Raw genomic sequence first — 17,533 nt, forward strand, 5'->3', positions numbered from 1 at the left:
GGCTTTGGTTTGAGAAGTAAAAAAATTCATCCTAGACAAACGACATCCTGAAGCCCCTATGGATAGAATCGCCACTCCTGGATGGCACGGTGATGTCTAATTAGCCTGATGTTGAGTGAGTAGGCCAGATGGTTGGCTACCAGTCAAAGCCCATGCTGATGTGCCCAAACCCAGGGCCTCAGCACTACTCCAGAGAAACAGTGAGACCATAAAACCCCGCTTCTCTCTGCTGCTTGGCCTATCATTACGGTCGAACTGGCAGTCACGATCTAGATACACTGACCGTGAAGGGACTGCATGACAGTTTTCAGCAACAGCCAGATTGCCCTGCATTCAAGCAGATTGAAATACAATATCTGCTCCTCCACATGCACGACCCACCCACAGGTGAATGCATCCGCCACCCCAGTGGCTACAGTCAAATGGGAACAGAAGGACTTCCCGTGAGAAAGGTTCTCCTCTGTCACCCACCAGAATATACTCTGCACGCCACAAATCGACTTAACATACCAAGAGCATAACTCCACTGCATTGTTCCTATAGATCACAACTTCACTGCATTGTACCTATAGATCACAATGGAATCAACCAGATCGTCCTTGTGTTGGAACCAGTGCCTGTGGAGGCAACACTGAAGGGGCCTCATGTGCCAGTGTGCATGCATGATCAGGAGGGTGCAAGAAGCCAGCAGAATGAGCAGGCACAGAACAGTCGGTAAAGGAATCCACACTCCTGTCTAACACATTGGAATCATATTCAGAATGTCTAGGATTCTCTGTGGATAAGAGAAGGCTCAGAGCAATGTGCTATGCAATACTGCCCCTGTCAACAGGATGCATGGAGATGACTCCAGGTGAGAATTGTGCATGCTGATAGAAAACCTCCAAGTCCAACAACAGGCATATGGTAAACTGTAGGAGATTCAAATAATGGATATAGCGTGCACACCTAATCCATTTAATCCAATAATCCGTATGTAAACTAGAATCTGGTGTGTGCTACCTTGAGACCTGACCTGCACCTGTCAGGTTAAACTCTGAAACTATGTGTACAGTCCCCGTCACCCACATCAAGGTACAAAACACATGCCCCTTAGGTTCAACAATAAAGTACTTTTCTTTTTTAACTAATTGTTTCATACAATTTTGTTATGATTTATTCCAATTTTTTATCTTTGTTTTTCACAACAATTATTTTCAAATAAGTAACTCTGCGTAATACAATGATCATGATAGTTTTCTCATTACATTGTATTACAAACAAATGACCATCATGGTGTACTCAATGCCGTAGGAGATGTAATACCTTCTGTTAAGACCTGACTTTGAGTGGCCAATCACCCAGGTAAAGAAATACATAGATTCCTAATCCTCCTGAGATTTGCTATGGCCTCCGCCATAAACTTCATCATGACTCAAGATGCAAATGTCAGCCAAAAAGGAATAACTAGAAACTGGTAGTGAGTAGATCCCACCACAAATTGCAGATACTTCAAGTGTGACTGCAGGATCAGTGTATGAAAATACACAACCTACAAGTCGAGGGCCACCATCCAGTGTTCTGTGTCCAGCACAAGAAGCACCTGAGCCAGGGACAGCATTTCCTTATGCAGATGAAATATTGGGAGCTTGAGCTCCAGTATGTGAAGAATACTGCCACCCTTCTTGGGAACTAGGAAGTACTGAGAATAACACCCCTGTCTCTTTTCTTGCTCTGCCACCATCTTTACTGCTCTCTTCTACAGCAAGAGAGACATTTTGCTGCAGTATTCATAAATGTTCAGATTGAAGGAATTGCTAGTGGGGAACATACTGTGGATGGAGGGGAAGATTTTGCTCGAAGGGTAGGTTATACCCCCTTTCCACAATTTCTGACAAAGTGGTCTGAAATTATGGCTTTTCAGGTGTGTAGAAAAGAGGATACCTGCCATCCGATGGTTGTACATGGTTCTTCATGGATGAGCAGCTTGGGTCGACTGATGCTGCTCAAGCTGACAGATCTAGGGGAAGCCCCTGAATTTGCAAGAAGAATGAAAATCCATTATGGTTTGGCTTCGGCTCTACTGTCTTTGAACTGCTTTAACTGCTTCCTTCAATGAAAATAAGCGCTCTCCATTAAATGGTGTGTCCATAAGGGTTTTCTAGACATCACCAGAACACCCAGTTGAGCATAAACAGGCATGCCTGCTCAGAGCCACAGACAAACTCATGGCTCTGGCTACATTATCGGCTGGGACTAGACCTGCTCTAATGATGTGATAGGAGGCATCCTGCCCATTGTGGACCACATGTTCGGAATGGTCCTTTAAGTGCTACGGAAATTAGGTAGGGCATTTTCAGGTGCACCTCAGAGGGCATGGGAATAACGACCCAAGAGACATGCCGCATTAAGTGAAGTAACAAGAGGTTGCTTGATAACCAGACCTATTTAACTGTCTGCACAAGCTGTTTTGGTTCTCTATACGAAGGATGGGTAAGAAATGCACAGGGATTCAGTGTGGTTATGGAAAAGTATGCACACAAAATAAGCTCTCCGAGTATTTTGCAGTTCATAGAGAAATGTGATGCATCCCTCCCAACACTACTCCGTACAAGTGAAGGGCATACAAAAAAATGTACCCGATTGTCCTCACACACCACCAGCTGTCATTCTTCATCATAGGACAATACTCACTCTCCAAAACCTCTGTTTGATAGAGAACGGGCCTACACCTGGAGTCAGGTAGGCACTTCTAATTAAGAATGGATTACGATGTGTGTTAAAAACCAATGTGGCATCCTAAAACATTTTATTCGCTAGACATAAAGAGTAGCGTTTGGAGGGAAACATCACATATCTCTATAAATTGCAAAATTCTCAGGGAACCTATTTTGTGTACATAAGTTGTCGGGAGGCCAGATCACCCTGGAGACCCCAGATCCTCTAGTTCCCTACCCAGGGTACCTTCTGAGAGAGTGTATTTATATATGGTTGTGGATAAGGCCTGGACCATTCCGCTCTTCAGAGAAGGCCAGCCAGACAGAAAGGCCAGATCACCAAGCACAGGCACAAAGCACCTCGCTACTGTAGTACTTACTGAGTGGCAATGAAATGTGCTTCGCCCAAGGCTCCTTAACTGCCTCTAGGAGGGCATCACTAGAAGTAAAGGCGCGCTGATATTGCAGCTGACTTATATTTGGTCTGTGCTCAACCAAAGAGAGAAGCAGTTCAAAAGAGTCTCCCCCGCCGTTTTGAGGACAGCATGGAAGGAAGCGATCTTCAATGGACCAGACATTGAGAGTAGACTAGTAATAATGTTGGGGGATTTATCTAGCCTACTGGCATTCTGGAGAACCAGACTATCTTCTGTGTCGGAGAGAGGGCATGAATGAATCACCCTCATCCTCTCAATGCTCCTCTGCAGGAAGACCAAGATCTGAGTCCATCCTAAAAGCATGGTGCGATATTCCAATACAGCTGCTGGGGACATGCACACTCCCCCTACACTGCTCTGCTTCAAGCAGGCACTGTGCCTTTGTCTTGGATCTCAGGCACTTGACTGGCATTAGAAGGGGCCCTAAAGGCATGCTGGTGTGGAGGAAGAGACTGTGCCAGAATGAACAACGGCCCTGTTGTTGGAATGAAGTCTACGGCATCAGAAGGGATCCAAATGACACAGCAGGGACATTTGTTGTCAGGGGTTTGTCTGCCGGCGAGCTGCCACACACAGCCCTATATACCCTCAATGGTCCCACTGGGCCTTGAACAGAGATAAGCTAGTGTCAATCCAGCCATTGGCACTGGTGTAGGCAGAGTCTGGGCCAGCACCGATACTGTGGCATCAGCAAAGACCCCTAAGACACCGTCAACTCTATCTGCAGGACCTGTGAGCCAGGCCCATGGTGATGACTAACTAATGGATTCTAAAGGCCTCCTAGGGAAAGCAGAGTGCTGTTTTCTTTTGTGTCTTCGCTTTTCCAACCAAAATTTATAAGAGGAGTGGGATGGTAAAACGGATCTCATATTGATACTAGATCTTGATCACCTGTAGCTTTATTGACACAGTCAGTTGTGTGGGTCTGAGATAGGCATCTGTTCATCGCACCTGCAAAAGGGATTAATGCCAAATTTGTGGGACATATAATACACTGAGAGACTGCATTTAGGTGAGTCTCAATATAGATGGAAAGTTAGTTATTCAAGCATTCGGCTCTGGTAGTTTTTAAGAAGTGGGTGTACATTTAAAGTTTAATATTTAGCCTTTGAGACACTTTATGGATTATTGTCTCATCTCTCACACCACAGCATTATTGACCCTGCAAGCTGGGTGACCTTGCTGGTTCCGTGGAGAATTGATTTTCAATAACCAACACCAGCATTGCTAGTTTTACTAGCTCCTTGATGCCTGGAAGCTTATAGTACAGTGTGATACTTGTGGATCCTAGTCTGGACGAATAGTTTTTGGCGTGGAGGTACTCTTGGAATGGTTGATACAACTTATAGCATGGGGTTGCATGTTGGCTCTTAGAATCACCCGTTAGTACGGTTAGAACAGAGGTTTCCATGCACTAGTATCCACACATATTTGATCATTAGGGACACAGTTCATGGACCCACGGTTTATTGAATGGGTTCCATACTAGCGAGGCGACTGTTACACACAGAGCACAGAGGGATTTCTAGTTTCTACTCTTTTGCACATACCCGTTTTCTTGCTCATAATTGTTATTTTTCTATGGTATTTTAGTATTTGATTTAGTTGGATCCGAGTCTACAAAAACAGACTATTACTTTTAATACAGACTTACCTCTCAAAAAAGGCCTTTTGTTAAAATTGTTTTCATGTAATTAATGATGTATACTCATTGCTGTTATGATTTGTTTGTAGATTTCCCTGAAGGGTGGTTTTTTCACCCAAAATGCATTGGTATTTGTATTATCCATGCACGGCACTTGTGATTGACATTTGAGAGTCAAACAACAGTTTTTGAGAATTACATAATTGGACTAAAATGATCTTGTTGAAGCAACGGAGTGAAGGTGTCAAGCCAATTCAATGGGATATTGTGATGTATTGTTTCTAATTTTGTAAAACAAATTGTGTTTTAAGTATATAAATGCATTAGACTGAGTTGATTATGTAGTAGACACTCTTAGAGTGCAGTAGTGCATTATGTCTAAGACGTTTTGTCCTAGTTTTCTGTTCAGTTTTGAATCAGGTGGTAGGCAGAACTACCTCAGCAGGTGCACACTTTATATTGAATAGGATTTGTTTCGACTGAATATAGAGTTCAGTTTGGTACTTAGCAGTGCAACACGGCTGTCCTTTTGTCTTTTCAAATTTTTGGTGAGGACGTTTCATAGCCCTTCACCAAAAGAATGAGTAAATCACATCCGCTGTGGGGAAAGGCTCCGGAGAGCGTTGAAAGGCACAGAAAAAAACAACACAACTGATGTCCGTAAGCTGCGATGGGGGCTATAAGATTCTGGTGGAGTCCCCATGAATCCACTTCTTGCATCACATTGGAAAGCTTTAGCAGACGTGTCCAGAGCCAATCTGGCACAAGGGATATTGAAAGGTGAGCAATCCACATGAACAAGCATCCATCAAAAACTAAGACATATCTTGGGTGACAAAACAGTGTCTTTCAGTCCTAGTATCTCACCTTTAGTTGAAGCAGGCTTCTTTCCAACTTTTTTCTCTTCCTCATCACTAGAGGAGGCAGTGCTTCCACTGTCTGACATTTGCCACTTTGGGTTGGTTAATGCAGCTGTAGCTTTACCGGGTGTAGGAGTTTTAACAATTGGAGGCTGAATAAATAGAAGATATTACTTACAAAAAGCATACAATAAGGCAGTCTAGATCAAACAGGAGACATCAGAGATCAACTGAGGGGTTTCTGCAACCTACCAAACACCCCAACTTATGGACAATAAAGTTGAAAATCAGTGACCAGTTCTTGAAAATACTGAAAGGTAAACATCACAGTTGCTTCAATATAAAATGTGTCTGCATCCTATGCCCCTTGCCCCAGCCCTTAAGATGTGAAATGCCAACACATTAATAGTGCTATTAAACATTAAAGTAAGTAGCAGCTAAATAAACACATATGAATATCTGCCCTTCACTGGTTTGTGCTGTGAATGTGTCCAATTCTACTATTTAGACTGCAAGTACAGTGGGCATTTTAGCAAGTGTGTTTACATTTGGATAATACTGTTGCCTACTGGTGTCATTTTCACAAATAAACTGCTGCTTCTTGCATTACCACCCTGCTCACCAGTACAGATAATATCTGTGTTAAGAACAATACAGGCATTGCGCTCTATTTAAGAAGGGAAAACAACTATAATCACATGTTTTTATGATGGTGAAACTGGTCACTTGCTAAACATAATTAAGACACCAGTTCCAGGCCTACCCACCCATTCCCAAAACTTCAGCTGCAACACATTACAATCACCGCCCTATCCCTTCTAGGCACACACAATGGAGCTGTAATAGATTTATATTTTTTACAGAGTTTAATATAGAGCAAACTTGACCCGTATTGGGTATCAGAGCGCTTTACATAGCGCCCGTTGCGTTACATAAGGACACATTCATTTTTGTTAGGCACGGGTAGATTAAGTGATTTGCCCATTATCACAGGATGTTGAGCGTAATTGCCAAAAACTCGAACCCAGTTCCCCAGATTCGAGGTCGCCCGCCCAAGCAGTTAGGCCAACTCCTCTTCCCTTGATGAACAGGATCATCACTTGAGGACCTTGAGACAATTGATGCCCTTATAACCACCCTCTATCTGGTCGTCAATCCCAAGAATGCCAACAAGAGACTCTTTTGAACAAATTTACTTCTGGTAAATCACCGACCAACAACCACCCTAATTCTTTCCTAATGCCCCCACCCGTCTTCCCCTATCATTTGATCCATCTCAACCTCACTTTGTTATGACAGCTACCTGGACACCCTTATACCACCAGCAGAAAAAAAACTGTTTAAAATAATCAGGTCTACTTTGGGATGTGTTGGTATAGTGCTCTGCAGTTACAACCAAGGAATTTGTTTTTATTATGTCACCAATGCTGTGCCTTGGAGAATGAAAAATAAAGCACCAAGTAATGTCTTGGCTCGGTGAAGCACTTTTTATTACATTTGTACAATGCTGCACAGTCAGACAGAGCTTGGGTTGCCAATAAGCTATAGGTAGCTAAAGACTAGGGAAGGGCTAGTAAGCCGTTCACAGAAGTATTCAAAATGTCTGGTTAAAAATGAGGAAGTTTCTCTAAATCACAATCTCAGTTTTTAAAGCATTCCAAAAGCCTACAACTAATACCAAACTGCCTCATTCTAGGTGTAGATTTGAGGTTCATGGGGTATGTGAGAAAATGTTGAGTATCTCAAGGCCCATCCAGAGTATAGTAAAAAGCCACACTGAACATATGTTGTACTGGCCTGCTTCTCATGCACTTCAAATGTGTTTTGAAGTACTGTTTTGACGTCTACGCTCAGAGCGAAAAAGTGGCTGTTGCTTGAAATTTAAAATAAATAAATAAATCCAGTACCCTCGCTATTTAAAAATATTTCAGCTGCTATTTCAGTTTGCACAAAGAAAGTTCCACTTATTTCTCACCCCAATTCAGCAAAGCCCAGACTTACCTGCACCTCTTCCTCGCTGTCAGATGATTCACTACTCCCTGAGCTCTCAGCCTGCTGAACAGCCTTCCCAGGAGCCTTTGCAGGGGTGGCTGCTTTTACAGTTGAAGCAGACACTTTTTTGGGAGTCATAGTAGAGATGTTACTCTTGTTTGAGGTTGAAGTATCCTTCGAGGGTACTCCTTTAATTTGTGGAGTTGCTTTTGGTGCCACTTTATTCTAAAGTTTAAAAAACAAAAAAGAAATCAGAACTGGTGAAAATTATATGGCAAACTAGCAGTAATTATAAATACAATAAATGACTAGTGAATTCTTATGGTAAAGTTAGGGTTAAATATGACTACTTACCAAAAGGAAGAGATTTAAAAATTTCCTTCCAACCTATTTCAGGTCGACTATAAATAAGTAATTAGTATCTATGACCCCAAACATCTTTAGATTGATCAGTTAGACAAGGGAAAGAAGAATAAAAACATAATAAAAATATAAAATGGAGAAACATGGGAGACCTCATCCATTAAGGCCAGCTACTAGAGTAAGCCTTATTTTGCAAAGGGTTTTTTCTACACAAACTCCTTCCCCCATAGTTTATTGCCTCGATGTGCTTTTTAACAAACGTAGCTTCCAATGACTGCTTTTCTTTCAAATCGGATGCACTGAGGGACATTCACTTTCAGATGAACACATTTTTATGGACGATTTACCAGTTGCTAATTAAAAGTAACCTTGACAGCACATAAGACAAGTTACTTGCCTAGAACTAAATTTGGTACTAGAAATGTAATTTAATTCATTCTGGAAACCTGATGACAGAAAACAGTTGACTAATCTTGATCTGGTTACTTTTTGAATTCCAGATCAACTGGAGCTTCAGTCTTACCCTGGTGATCAGCATTAGTGTCCTGGAGCAGATCTAGAGAGAGCAGCTAAACTAGTTACAATATAGTTAGAAGAGATCGTGATGTTACAAGTCAGTTACTGACATACCAAAAGCTACACCATATGAGGGCAAAAAAAGCTAGCTCCCCTGGCTTTTAGCTTTTTTCTCTAGGCATCCAGGAATGTTTGTAGTGCAACATCTGCATTTGGTTCTTGGACATGAAAAAAGATGAGCAGGCAGAGGATGCTTATGTTTCAGCTGTACATCATCAGAGAGGTCCGTCCTGTCAGAGCTATCTACTACTGGAATCCACCTGCTCTGACATTGTTTGTGTAGGCCCTGACACAGAAAGGTGCAAAACTGCAACTGGATTAGAGATCATGGGGCGATCCGGTCTTTCCAAGATCTAGAATGGGAGCAAACATCTTAGTTGGAGCAACCTCACAATAAACCTTTTCTGGGTGATTACCAGGAGGGACATACTCACCAGTGGCAATAGCATGTGATGCGATATTGTGTCCATGAACTGGGGAAGTAGGGCTCCCACTTCCTCGTGAAGAAAAAGTTGCACAATTACTGATTCTGCAGTCATCAGTCTTCTCAATAGATTTAACTACAGAGCTAAGGAGTTGAAAGAGTCGGCCATGCTTGGACTGCAACAGAGGGGACACAAAAGAAAAGGAGGGATCTATGCAGGCAGTGTAACACTACACACGCCTAAGTAACCAGAAAGGCCTGATCCTGGATCAGACTGACTTGCACCCAGGTAGTAAGTCGGGTACAACCTCTCGGTTCTACGATTCAGTGGCACTGCACCCAGAAGAGACTAATTCAATCCCATGGTGCAATACCAGCTCAGAAGATGAGTGAGGCTTGACCAGTCAAATTATGCAAAAGCATTAAAGGACCAAGAGTGTTTGGCAACTGAAAGCCTTAAGGGCACTGGCTAGTTGGCATACCTTAAATCAACCTTGGACATGTATCAAGTCTACATCCCATATCCAGAAATATGTCCTTTAACATGGAGTGTTCTTAGAAAGGCTACGGTGATCTCTCGCTAGATCTTTGATAGCTTACACATTTTAAAATGCCCTCAGGCATTAACTGCACATTCCTCCTAGTTTTACTATTTTCCACGGTTTGTGTTTCAACCTTCTCAGGTGGAGTTTATGGTAGGGGTCTTAGTCATTACAGAGGTCCAGAAGTACTGTTTATGTGTCCTCTAACTGCTCAGGAATCACCAATATAATGTGAAATAAGACGTTCTAACCTCTGTAACTCCATTCTTGACCATTACTTAAGGAATGCCACCATTACAATGCATCAGTTACCATGAATTTCAAACACAAAACACGAACAGTAAAATAAAGACATGCTCAACTACCTAGAGATCAGACATATATATGGCTATGAACCACAACGGCAGAGATAGAGGCTACTAGTTCCCACAGCATACTCTCCGCACATGAATCACAAGCCCAAATAAGATACAACAGGAAACATTTTAGAAGTCAACATAGTTGTCCAGCACTACTGTATAGTGGGGAAGAACAAAGATTCTGGCATACTTAATCATCGGCTAGTCATCCCCATCATGATAATATCATCATGCCGGCCTCAACAAGCAGGAGAAATAGCAACAATGATCTATGGCAGCAGACATCCCAACTTCCTGCCCATGAAGAAATCATGAAAATACACTGGGGCTGGATAGATTCTACCATCTGCAAGACAACATTAAACACCACAAGCTAAGCCCTGATCTGGAACAAGCAAGGAAAAAGGAAAAGGACAAAAAACGCTTGGCACCAAGGCCTCGAGGCTGACTGCAAGGGGATGGGTTCCACCTGGAGTCAGATTGAAAGAAAAGCCCAAGACAGATGGCTGGAGAGTCCTGGTTGAGGGTCTATAGCCCAGAAGGGATAGCCATTAGTAAGTATAAAAGTAATGATTGCAAAAAATAAATCGGTGTAATGAGCTTTAGTGTGAAAAAATAAGTGTTCCCATAAATCTCTTTTCTGCCCATCATAGTTTCTTTGAGGAAAAAAAAAAGCAGAAGAAAGCACCAGTTTTGATTTTCCTTGCTTTGTTTAAAAATAATGCTCTATGACTTTCACCTTGGCTGCTGGCAGCAGGTATTAGGACGCAACAACTCAATTGCAATTTATTACACATGCACAGCTATGTTATTTGTTTTTGCAGTCAACTAGATACGTCACAAGTGTTGACGATATATCAAATAATCTTAGATAAGTCTGCGCAGGATTTGGAACTATTATCATCAAGAACATATGAGGCAATGTGCACCTACAAAGATCAGATAGACAGCAGATACATCAGGATAGTACATTAAATAAGCCTTCTTGAGACCAGTACATTTAGCAACTGTAGGAAAGGGCCTCTTTTTGACATGGTCATTGCCCCAACCACATTTTGCCTGATATTGGATGCAAATTTTGACAAGGTCCCCAAAGCCATGGCTCTTTCCCTATAACAAGGTAACTGCTCAATTTTTCCACAATTGGCAAGACATTTAGCACCTCGGTAAGTCCATAGTAAATGGTACCTAGGGCAAGGGTACTAAAGAATGTCCCCAAGGACTGCATCATGTATTGTGCCACCCTAAGGGATCCATCACCAAACTCATGCAGAATGCAATTGTAAGCTGCGTGAAATGGTGCCGACAAGTGTGAAAACACAACATGGCGCACACACCCTGTGTGCCCATGCCCACAAACACTACATGCAATATATGTAAGCCACCTCTACAGCAGCTCTTATAGCTCTATGGTATGGTGCATTATATTACATGTGAGGCGATATCTGCATGAGCAGATATGCCCCTGTACTTTCTAGTTCAATTGCTAGACAGTACATGTGAACAGGGAACCCATCTTAAGTATATGTGCTGGGCACTGGCCATTACCGAGTTCCCCAGGTACATGATGGCTTCACTGAAACCTATGGTGTTTGGTATTAAACACCTTGCCCTAATAAATCCATACTGGTACCAGTAGTTGATTTATTAAGATACGCACCCAAAGGGCACCTTAAAGGTACCCCCTCAAAACTCAGCCTCTTAATGTTTCCTTCATCTTCCAGACTGCCACCACAGACGAGTTTCTGACCCCCTGGAGGCGAGAGCCCATGCTTTTAGAGGTCAGAAACAAGGCCTGCTCTGGCAAGAGATATTTACACCTCCTCCAGCATAATGGCTAGTAAATCTACATAACTAAGTCCAGAGGCTTCAAAGTCTCTTCCGCCTTTGATATGCGACCCCGGCTTCCCCCAGAGCTGGGAGATGCCACCCTCTGCCTTGAGGCCTATTTGGTACCGGAGCAGGCAGGAAATTACATATGTAAGTAAGCGTGTTGCACCACCATGCAAGTCACGCCCCCAAGGTGGGCTGCCTGATGTGATCTACGCAAGAAGAATTCCACCATCTTGATTTTGGTGGAATTAGGAACTTTGTATGCCCGCTCCCCACAGGAAGTGGTCATATAGGGGGTGTGGTAATCCCCAAGGGTAAGTAGCCCATTGGCTACTACCGTTCACTTACCTTAACGATTTTCTCTGGACTTTATTTACACTCCTACTTCGCACAGATTCTGACCACTTATCTCCTACATGCACATTCTCATTTTCAAATTCACTTATGAAAACCCTTTTATCATCTTCACTTGCCAATGTGCTCACAGTTCTGTCTAGAACAGTTTGATTGAATTTTTTCACAGCAATTTGTTTTCTTTTGGAGTTCTAGAAACTCGAATTTTCAGCTTCACTCTTCGATTGAGTTTTTCCGATTTTCTATTACATCTTCTACCTGATCATCTTGTTTTTACCCACTATCCTCATCCGGATCCATGCAGCTAACTTGAATTTGACACTGTGAATCAGTAATTATTGCCACCACTTCATCTGCAATCTTCACTCTCTTCATGTGAGATACCTGGATCCACTGTGGCAATCTGGCAAATTTCACCACTGTGTTTGTCACAAGAATGATGTGGTAGGGGCCTTTCCACCTTGATTCCAGGCAAGACTTACAAATGTGCTTCTTCACCGCAATGTAATCCACGCATGTAGTTTAAGGGATGCAAGGAATGCCCACTACCCTCCACATAAGAAATTTGTGGGTGGAAAGTACTGTCTTTTTATTTGGTGTGTTTCTGATGCTCATTAACACGAGTGGAAGTGCATCCAGACATATACTTTTGCTAACTTGAATTTCAGTGTGTCATTTACTTTTTACACAACTCCTGGCGCTTCTGGTCTGTAACTACAATGGAATGTCTACTAAATTTGTAAGGTTGGACACAATGGCTTCACTACTTCACTCTTGAAGCATGTACCTTCATTAGATTACAATTTATAAAGAAGTTGGCAAACCAAATTTAGAGATCAACTCCCTCATTAATGGTTTGGTTACGGTCATGCTGTTAGGCACCTCATTGGGTAGGTCTCAACACACCAGTTACATAAATACACAATCACAATAATATATCAAAGATTGCAGTGAACAGGCATCTGAATGAAATCTAATTGTATCCTAGTAAATGGAACTCCAGACTTGCCTATGTGACTCATCACTAAGATTTTCTTCCCTGTGATCTTTTGCTAACACTTAGCTCAGTCTGGAAACAAGTTCTCAGAAACAGATCCAAAGTGTTAATTGAACCAATATTTATTTACGTGCCTAACCATAGAGTCTCGAACAAGGAGTTGGACTGTGAATTAGAATGCACATAGAAAACAACATTGAATTGGGCAGCATACATTGGGTTGCTCAACTGTTACCCACATATCATTAAGGCCCTTTGTACAACCTGTTATTTCCCATTTTATTTTCTCATGTTACGGTTACTCATCCTGGAGCTCCCTTATCTCTCTCAATGTCTGGTTTTAAGGTAACAAGAAACAATTTACATTGTCATTTTCAGCTTTAGATTTCTCTTGTTCATTTGAATTGAATGTAGCAGATTTGAGGGCACAATATTTTGCTACTTCATCAGTATTGTGATTGCTCAGCGTAACTATATTGTTTCCAATGTTGTCGTCCGCACATTTTATCACAGAAATCACTTTAGGTTGATATAATGCTTCTAAAAAAAATCTATATTCTGTTGCAGACTAGGGTTCCAGAAGAGAGCATAAAACCTCTTTATGACCACAGCTGATCAATATTGCGGACCACGCCAAAACCATACTGTCTGTCACTGTAAATTGTATCACTCAATCCATCAGACAAGCAGCATTCTCCCATAAGTGCAATTTATTCTACTTCTTGTGATGGAGTTACATCACACAAGTATGATGCTTCAATAATATTAAATATTTGTGCAGCATGCATATGCTGCCTTCAATAAACCACGATGGTCTCTCAGACAAAAAACACCTAAAATAGTGTTAAATCAGCCAATTGAAGTGGTTCATCTTACATGTCTGGTCTTGGCACGGTACACAATTCTGTCACATCATTCAGTGCAATGTTGACCACAGTCCTCACCATCCCTATCGCTATCCCTGCCTGCAATTTGGAAAGCATTATAGGACCCAGGGTATTGAATCTTCTAATTGAAATGTTATCAGCCGCCAAGAATACTTGGTCATATTGGGTTACACAGTTCCTTTATAAATGCTGAGTTTGTGCACAAGTCAGAAAAATCGCAACTGAATTTAGGACTAACTCAATAAGTGAGTAATCCATCACAATCCCTGCATGCTTTGCTGAACTGATTGCTGCTATTAATTTTAAGCATCAATTAAGTATTGCAGCAAACTGGATCTAATGTGGCAAAGAAGTAAGCCATGGGCCTCTTAATTTCGCCACATTTTAGGGTTAAAGCAGATAATACACACTCTTTTTTCCCTCTGTGACGAAATAGGTAAAAATCTTTTTCACAATTTGGCATTTCTAAAGCAGGTGTGCTACAGAATTGGTCTCTGAACTACAGTAAGGCACTCATGCATTCATCAAATGGAACCGGATAAGAAACATCTTTCTGAGCCTCAGTAAAGGCTTTTCAATTAGGGAAAAGTTTGGAATTCACTCTGCAGTAGCCAACAATTCACAAAAACATTTACTTCTCTTTGCGTGTTTGATGCATTCATTCTCAGGATCGTAGAAACTCACTCTTTAGATAAGTTTCCCACCACCTTCTTGATATGGTAACCCAAGCAGACAACGTCTTTCACACAGTACTGATTTTTGTACGAGAAACTTTACACCTGTTGTCAGCAAGATAGTTTCAGTGTACAACTGTATACAACCTGCAATCTTTTTTTGCTTTGGGTACAAGAATTGGGTCAGATATACTGCACCAGCACTTACACACAGTTCAGCTTCAGATTTCAAAATCTCTCTACATAATCTGGCTATATATTGCAGGGCTTTCCGTATATCCTTGTGAGATAAAACACCATATGAAAACTTTATTTAAAAAATCTGAATGCAAAGAGATATTGACTATCCTCATGAAGACGCTTGGCATAAGTCAATGTATCTCATTCTACATCTGCAGTAATCGGGAATAAAAATCATAGCAGGATTTGATACTACATGACAACAACAGACTTCAAATTTATTAATTTTATGAAGATCTTTGACTTCCCTCAAATTTCCACTCGTTTTTTTCAATTACCATCAAAGACGGGTTGCAGGGGCTACCTAGCAATTCTCTTGAAATGCCCTGGACAATCATCTTTTCAATTACCGGTTTCATCCCCCCTTTGCTTCCCCAGTAAGCTAGAATTGAGAAGCTTGAAGGAAAACTGCATATGGTTTCCATGTAATTCCCACTGGCTCTGCACTTTAAATCAACCCCAATTTTCCTACTTCACTGAATGTCTTAAATCAAGGGGCAAATCATCTCTTAAGAGGACTGGGAATAAATATTCGTTTGACTCTTGAGATTTTATTTTAAATTCAGAGTCTTCATCCTGCATTTGAATTGCCACACCATCCCATGCAATAAATTATGCAGTTCACCTAGCAGAGAAGATCCTGAAGAGAGGTTTATAGGACTCTTGGCAAATATCCATTTTGATCATTTTCATGGGGGCCAATTTTTACTTGAACATTTACTGAAACTTTATTAGCAATCTATTTATTGCTAATACCATCAACTTGGACATGTTTCCCAGAAAGAGTCAGGTTTGGAACCTCCATGGGATGAACCGGTCTCTATCACAAATCATACTAAGTGGCTATTCACCTCACCATCTACACATGGGCCACACTGGTCTACCTCTAGGACTGTACCAAGAATGCTATCCTATCATCAGCCCCAAAGGCACCATCACTGTGAATTTGTCACAAATGCTGAAAACTGTGGAAAATCATTATTAACCATTGATGGCACTTGTTGAAAACTGTAACATTACTGGAAATTGAGCATTTTATTTCTCATTTTGTTGCATCACTGAGGCTACTGACGTATTCACATTGAACTGCCTCTGGTTCTACATGTTTTGTCTAGAAGTCTGTCAGGCTGGGTCAACTGCCCCAGTTGACTGTGCGAACTGTTTGGCATTCTGTTGCATTTGAGCAACAAAATAATTCGGAATTTGATCTGGATCGGTCTAAAATCCTGTTTCAAGTGTCCAATAGTAACAAAGAGGGCTTTTCTTCAACATGTTACTGTTCACATTCATACCAATAGAGTTATTTATAAAACGTCCACCTCTTCCCTGACAAAAAATAGTTCACACTATTTCCCTGAACACTTACTCCCTGCACTTTCAAATCTGCACGTTCAAAGGAACTAGAATCCAACATCTGATTCTCACCATTCCTCTGTAAGTCCTTTGATGCGTAATCAATCTTTACTTTCCATTTCCTCTTCTTCTCATCAGAGCAATCACTACAGTACTTTGCATATTTTAGAATCTCATCAATACTCTTATTCTGCCAACACAACACACTGCTGAATATGAGAACTAAGCTTCATATGCAAATCAACACGAAAACGTATTCAAATCCACTAACGCCTTCTTTTGTCGGATCTTCGACTACACTTTACTTTCTATAAATCTGCATTAGCTTCTTGTAATATGCATGTACTGATTCCTTGGGCCCCTGAGTAGACCTCATGATCTTTGACCATTTCTCTTCTTTCTCTGGAAGTTTTTGTTTCAAATGTGCAATCACTTCCTTATATTTTTCCAGAACAGCATCTGTGGTACTATTAAGAGCAAGCGATCTTGGAGGCTCCTCTGTCGGTCATGTTACTGCCTCTTTGCACTCCGCCAACAAATCATTTGGGACAATAATTTCAAACAAAGTATTTGTAGAAGCTGTCTCTGTATATCGTATTGCCACTAGGTGGTTATACCATGCACCAAGACCAGGGGTTACCCAAAAGTGTACAACCCAATGTGCACCTCTATTAGTGGTAGTGTGGTCGAGCAGCCTTAGGCCTAACACAGAGGAGTGGAAGACAATTATTGCACAACATTGACCAATAATGGACACATGACTCAAGAAATAGTTCCATACCAATTTTAGAAAAATAAAGTTAGTTTGTGATTTGAAACCAAGGTCTTCGTAATAAGGTAAGTACATTTTTAAATAAAAATACTTTTCACTTCTAAAAAAAAAAAAAAAAAAAAAAAAGAAGAGAATATTTTCAGAACAGTTCAATGTTATCCTATGCGGAAAACAATATTGCAGTTAAACAGGTAAGTAACACACTTACAATTCCAGTCTTTGGGACCAAGGGTCAGCAAGGGTCAGGTGAGTACCAAAGTTGTGCCACCAGCGGCACAGAGGTGGCAGGATGCAGAGGTCAAAATCGGAGCTAGGCCCAATGCGTTTCAATGGAGACTGGGGGTGCCTGGAGCCACACTGCTTGTAGGTAAGTGGATCGGTTGCAGGGGGCAAGTTTTGGGGTTTAGGTCAATCACAGGGGGGCCAAAAAGCAGCACCAAACATACATCATCAGCGGTACAAGTGCGGCCGGGTTCATGGTGCAATTTCATGAACGGGCACCCAATGCTTTTCAATGGAGATTCTTCTT

General features: G+C 41.5%; 1 protein-coding gene across 10 annotated transcripts in view; it reads right to left on the reverse strand.

Annotated features, from left to right (window-relative positions):
* The window catches only part of TCOF1 (treacle ribosome biogenesis factor 1), a 286,142-nt gene that overhangs the window by 73,257 nt on the left and 195,352 nt on the right, over positions 1 to 17,533 (reverse strand). For all 10 annotated transcript variants that reach the window (XM_085617719.1, XM_085617714.1, XM_085617713.1 and 7 more), the window contains 2 exons: positions 7,640 to 7,855; positions 5,646 to 5,790 (listed from right to left, as the gene is read on the reverse strand). In XM_085617719.1, the coding sequence (XP_085473845.1) occupies positions 5,646 to 5,790; positions 7,640 to 7,855 (361 nt within the window). The remainder of the gene's footprint in view (positions 1 to 5,645; positions 5,791 to 7,639; positions 7,856 to 17,533) is intronic.

The sequence above is a fragment of the Triturus cristatus genome, chromosome 7 (assembly GCF_964204655.1).
Source record: "Triturus cristatus chromosome 7, aTriCri1.1, whole genome shotgun sequence".
Taxonomy (NCBI): domain Eukaryota; kingdom Metazoa; phylum Chordata; class Amphibia; order Caudata; family Salamandridae; genus Triturus; species Triturus cristatus.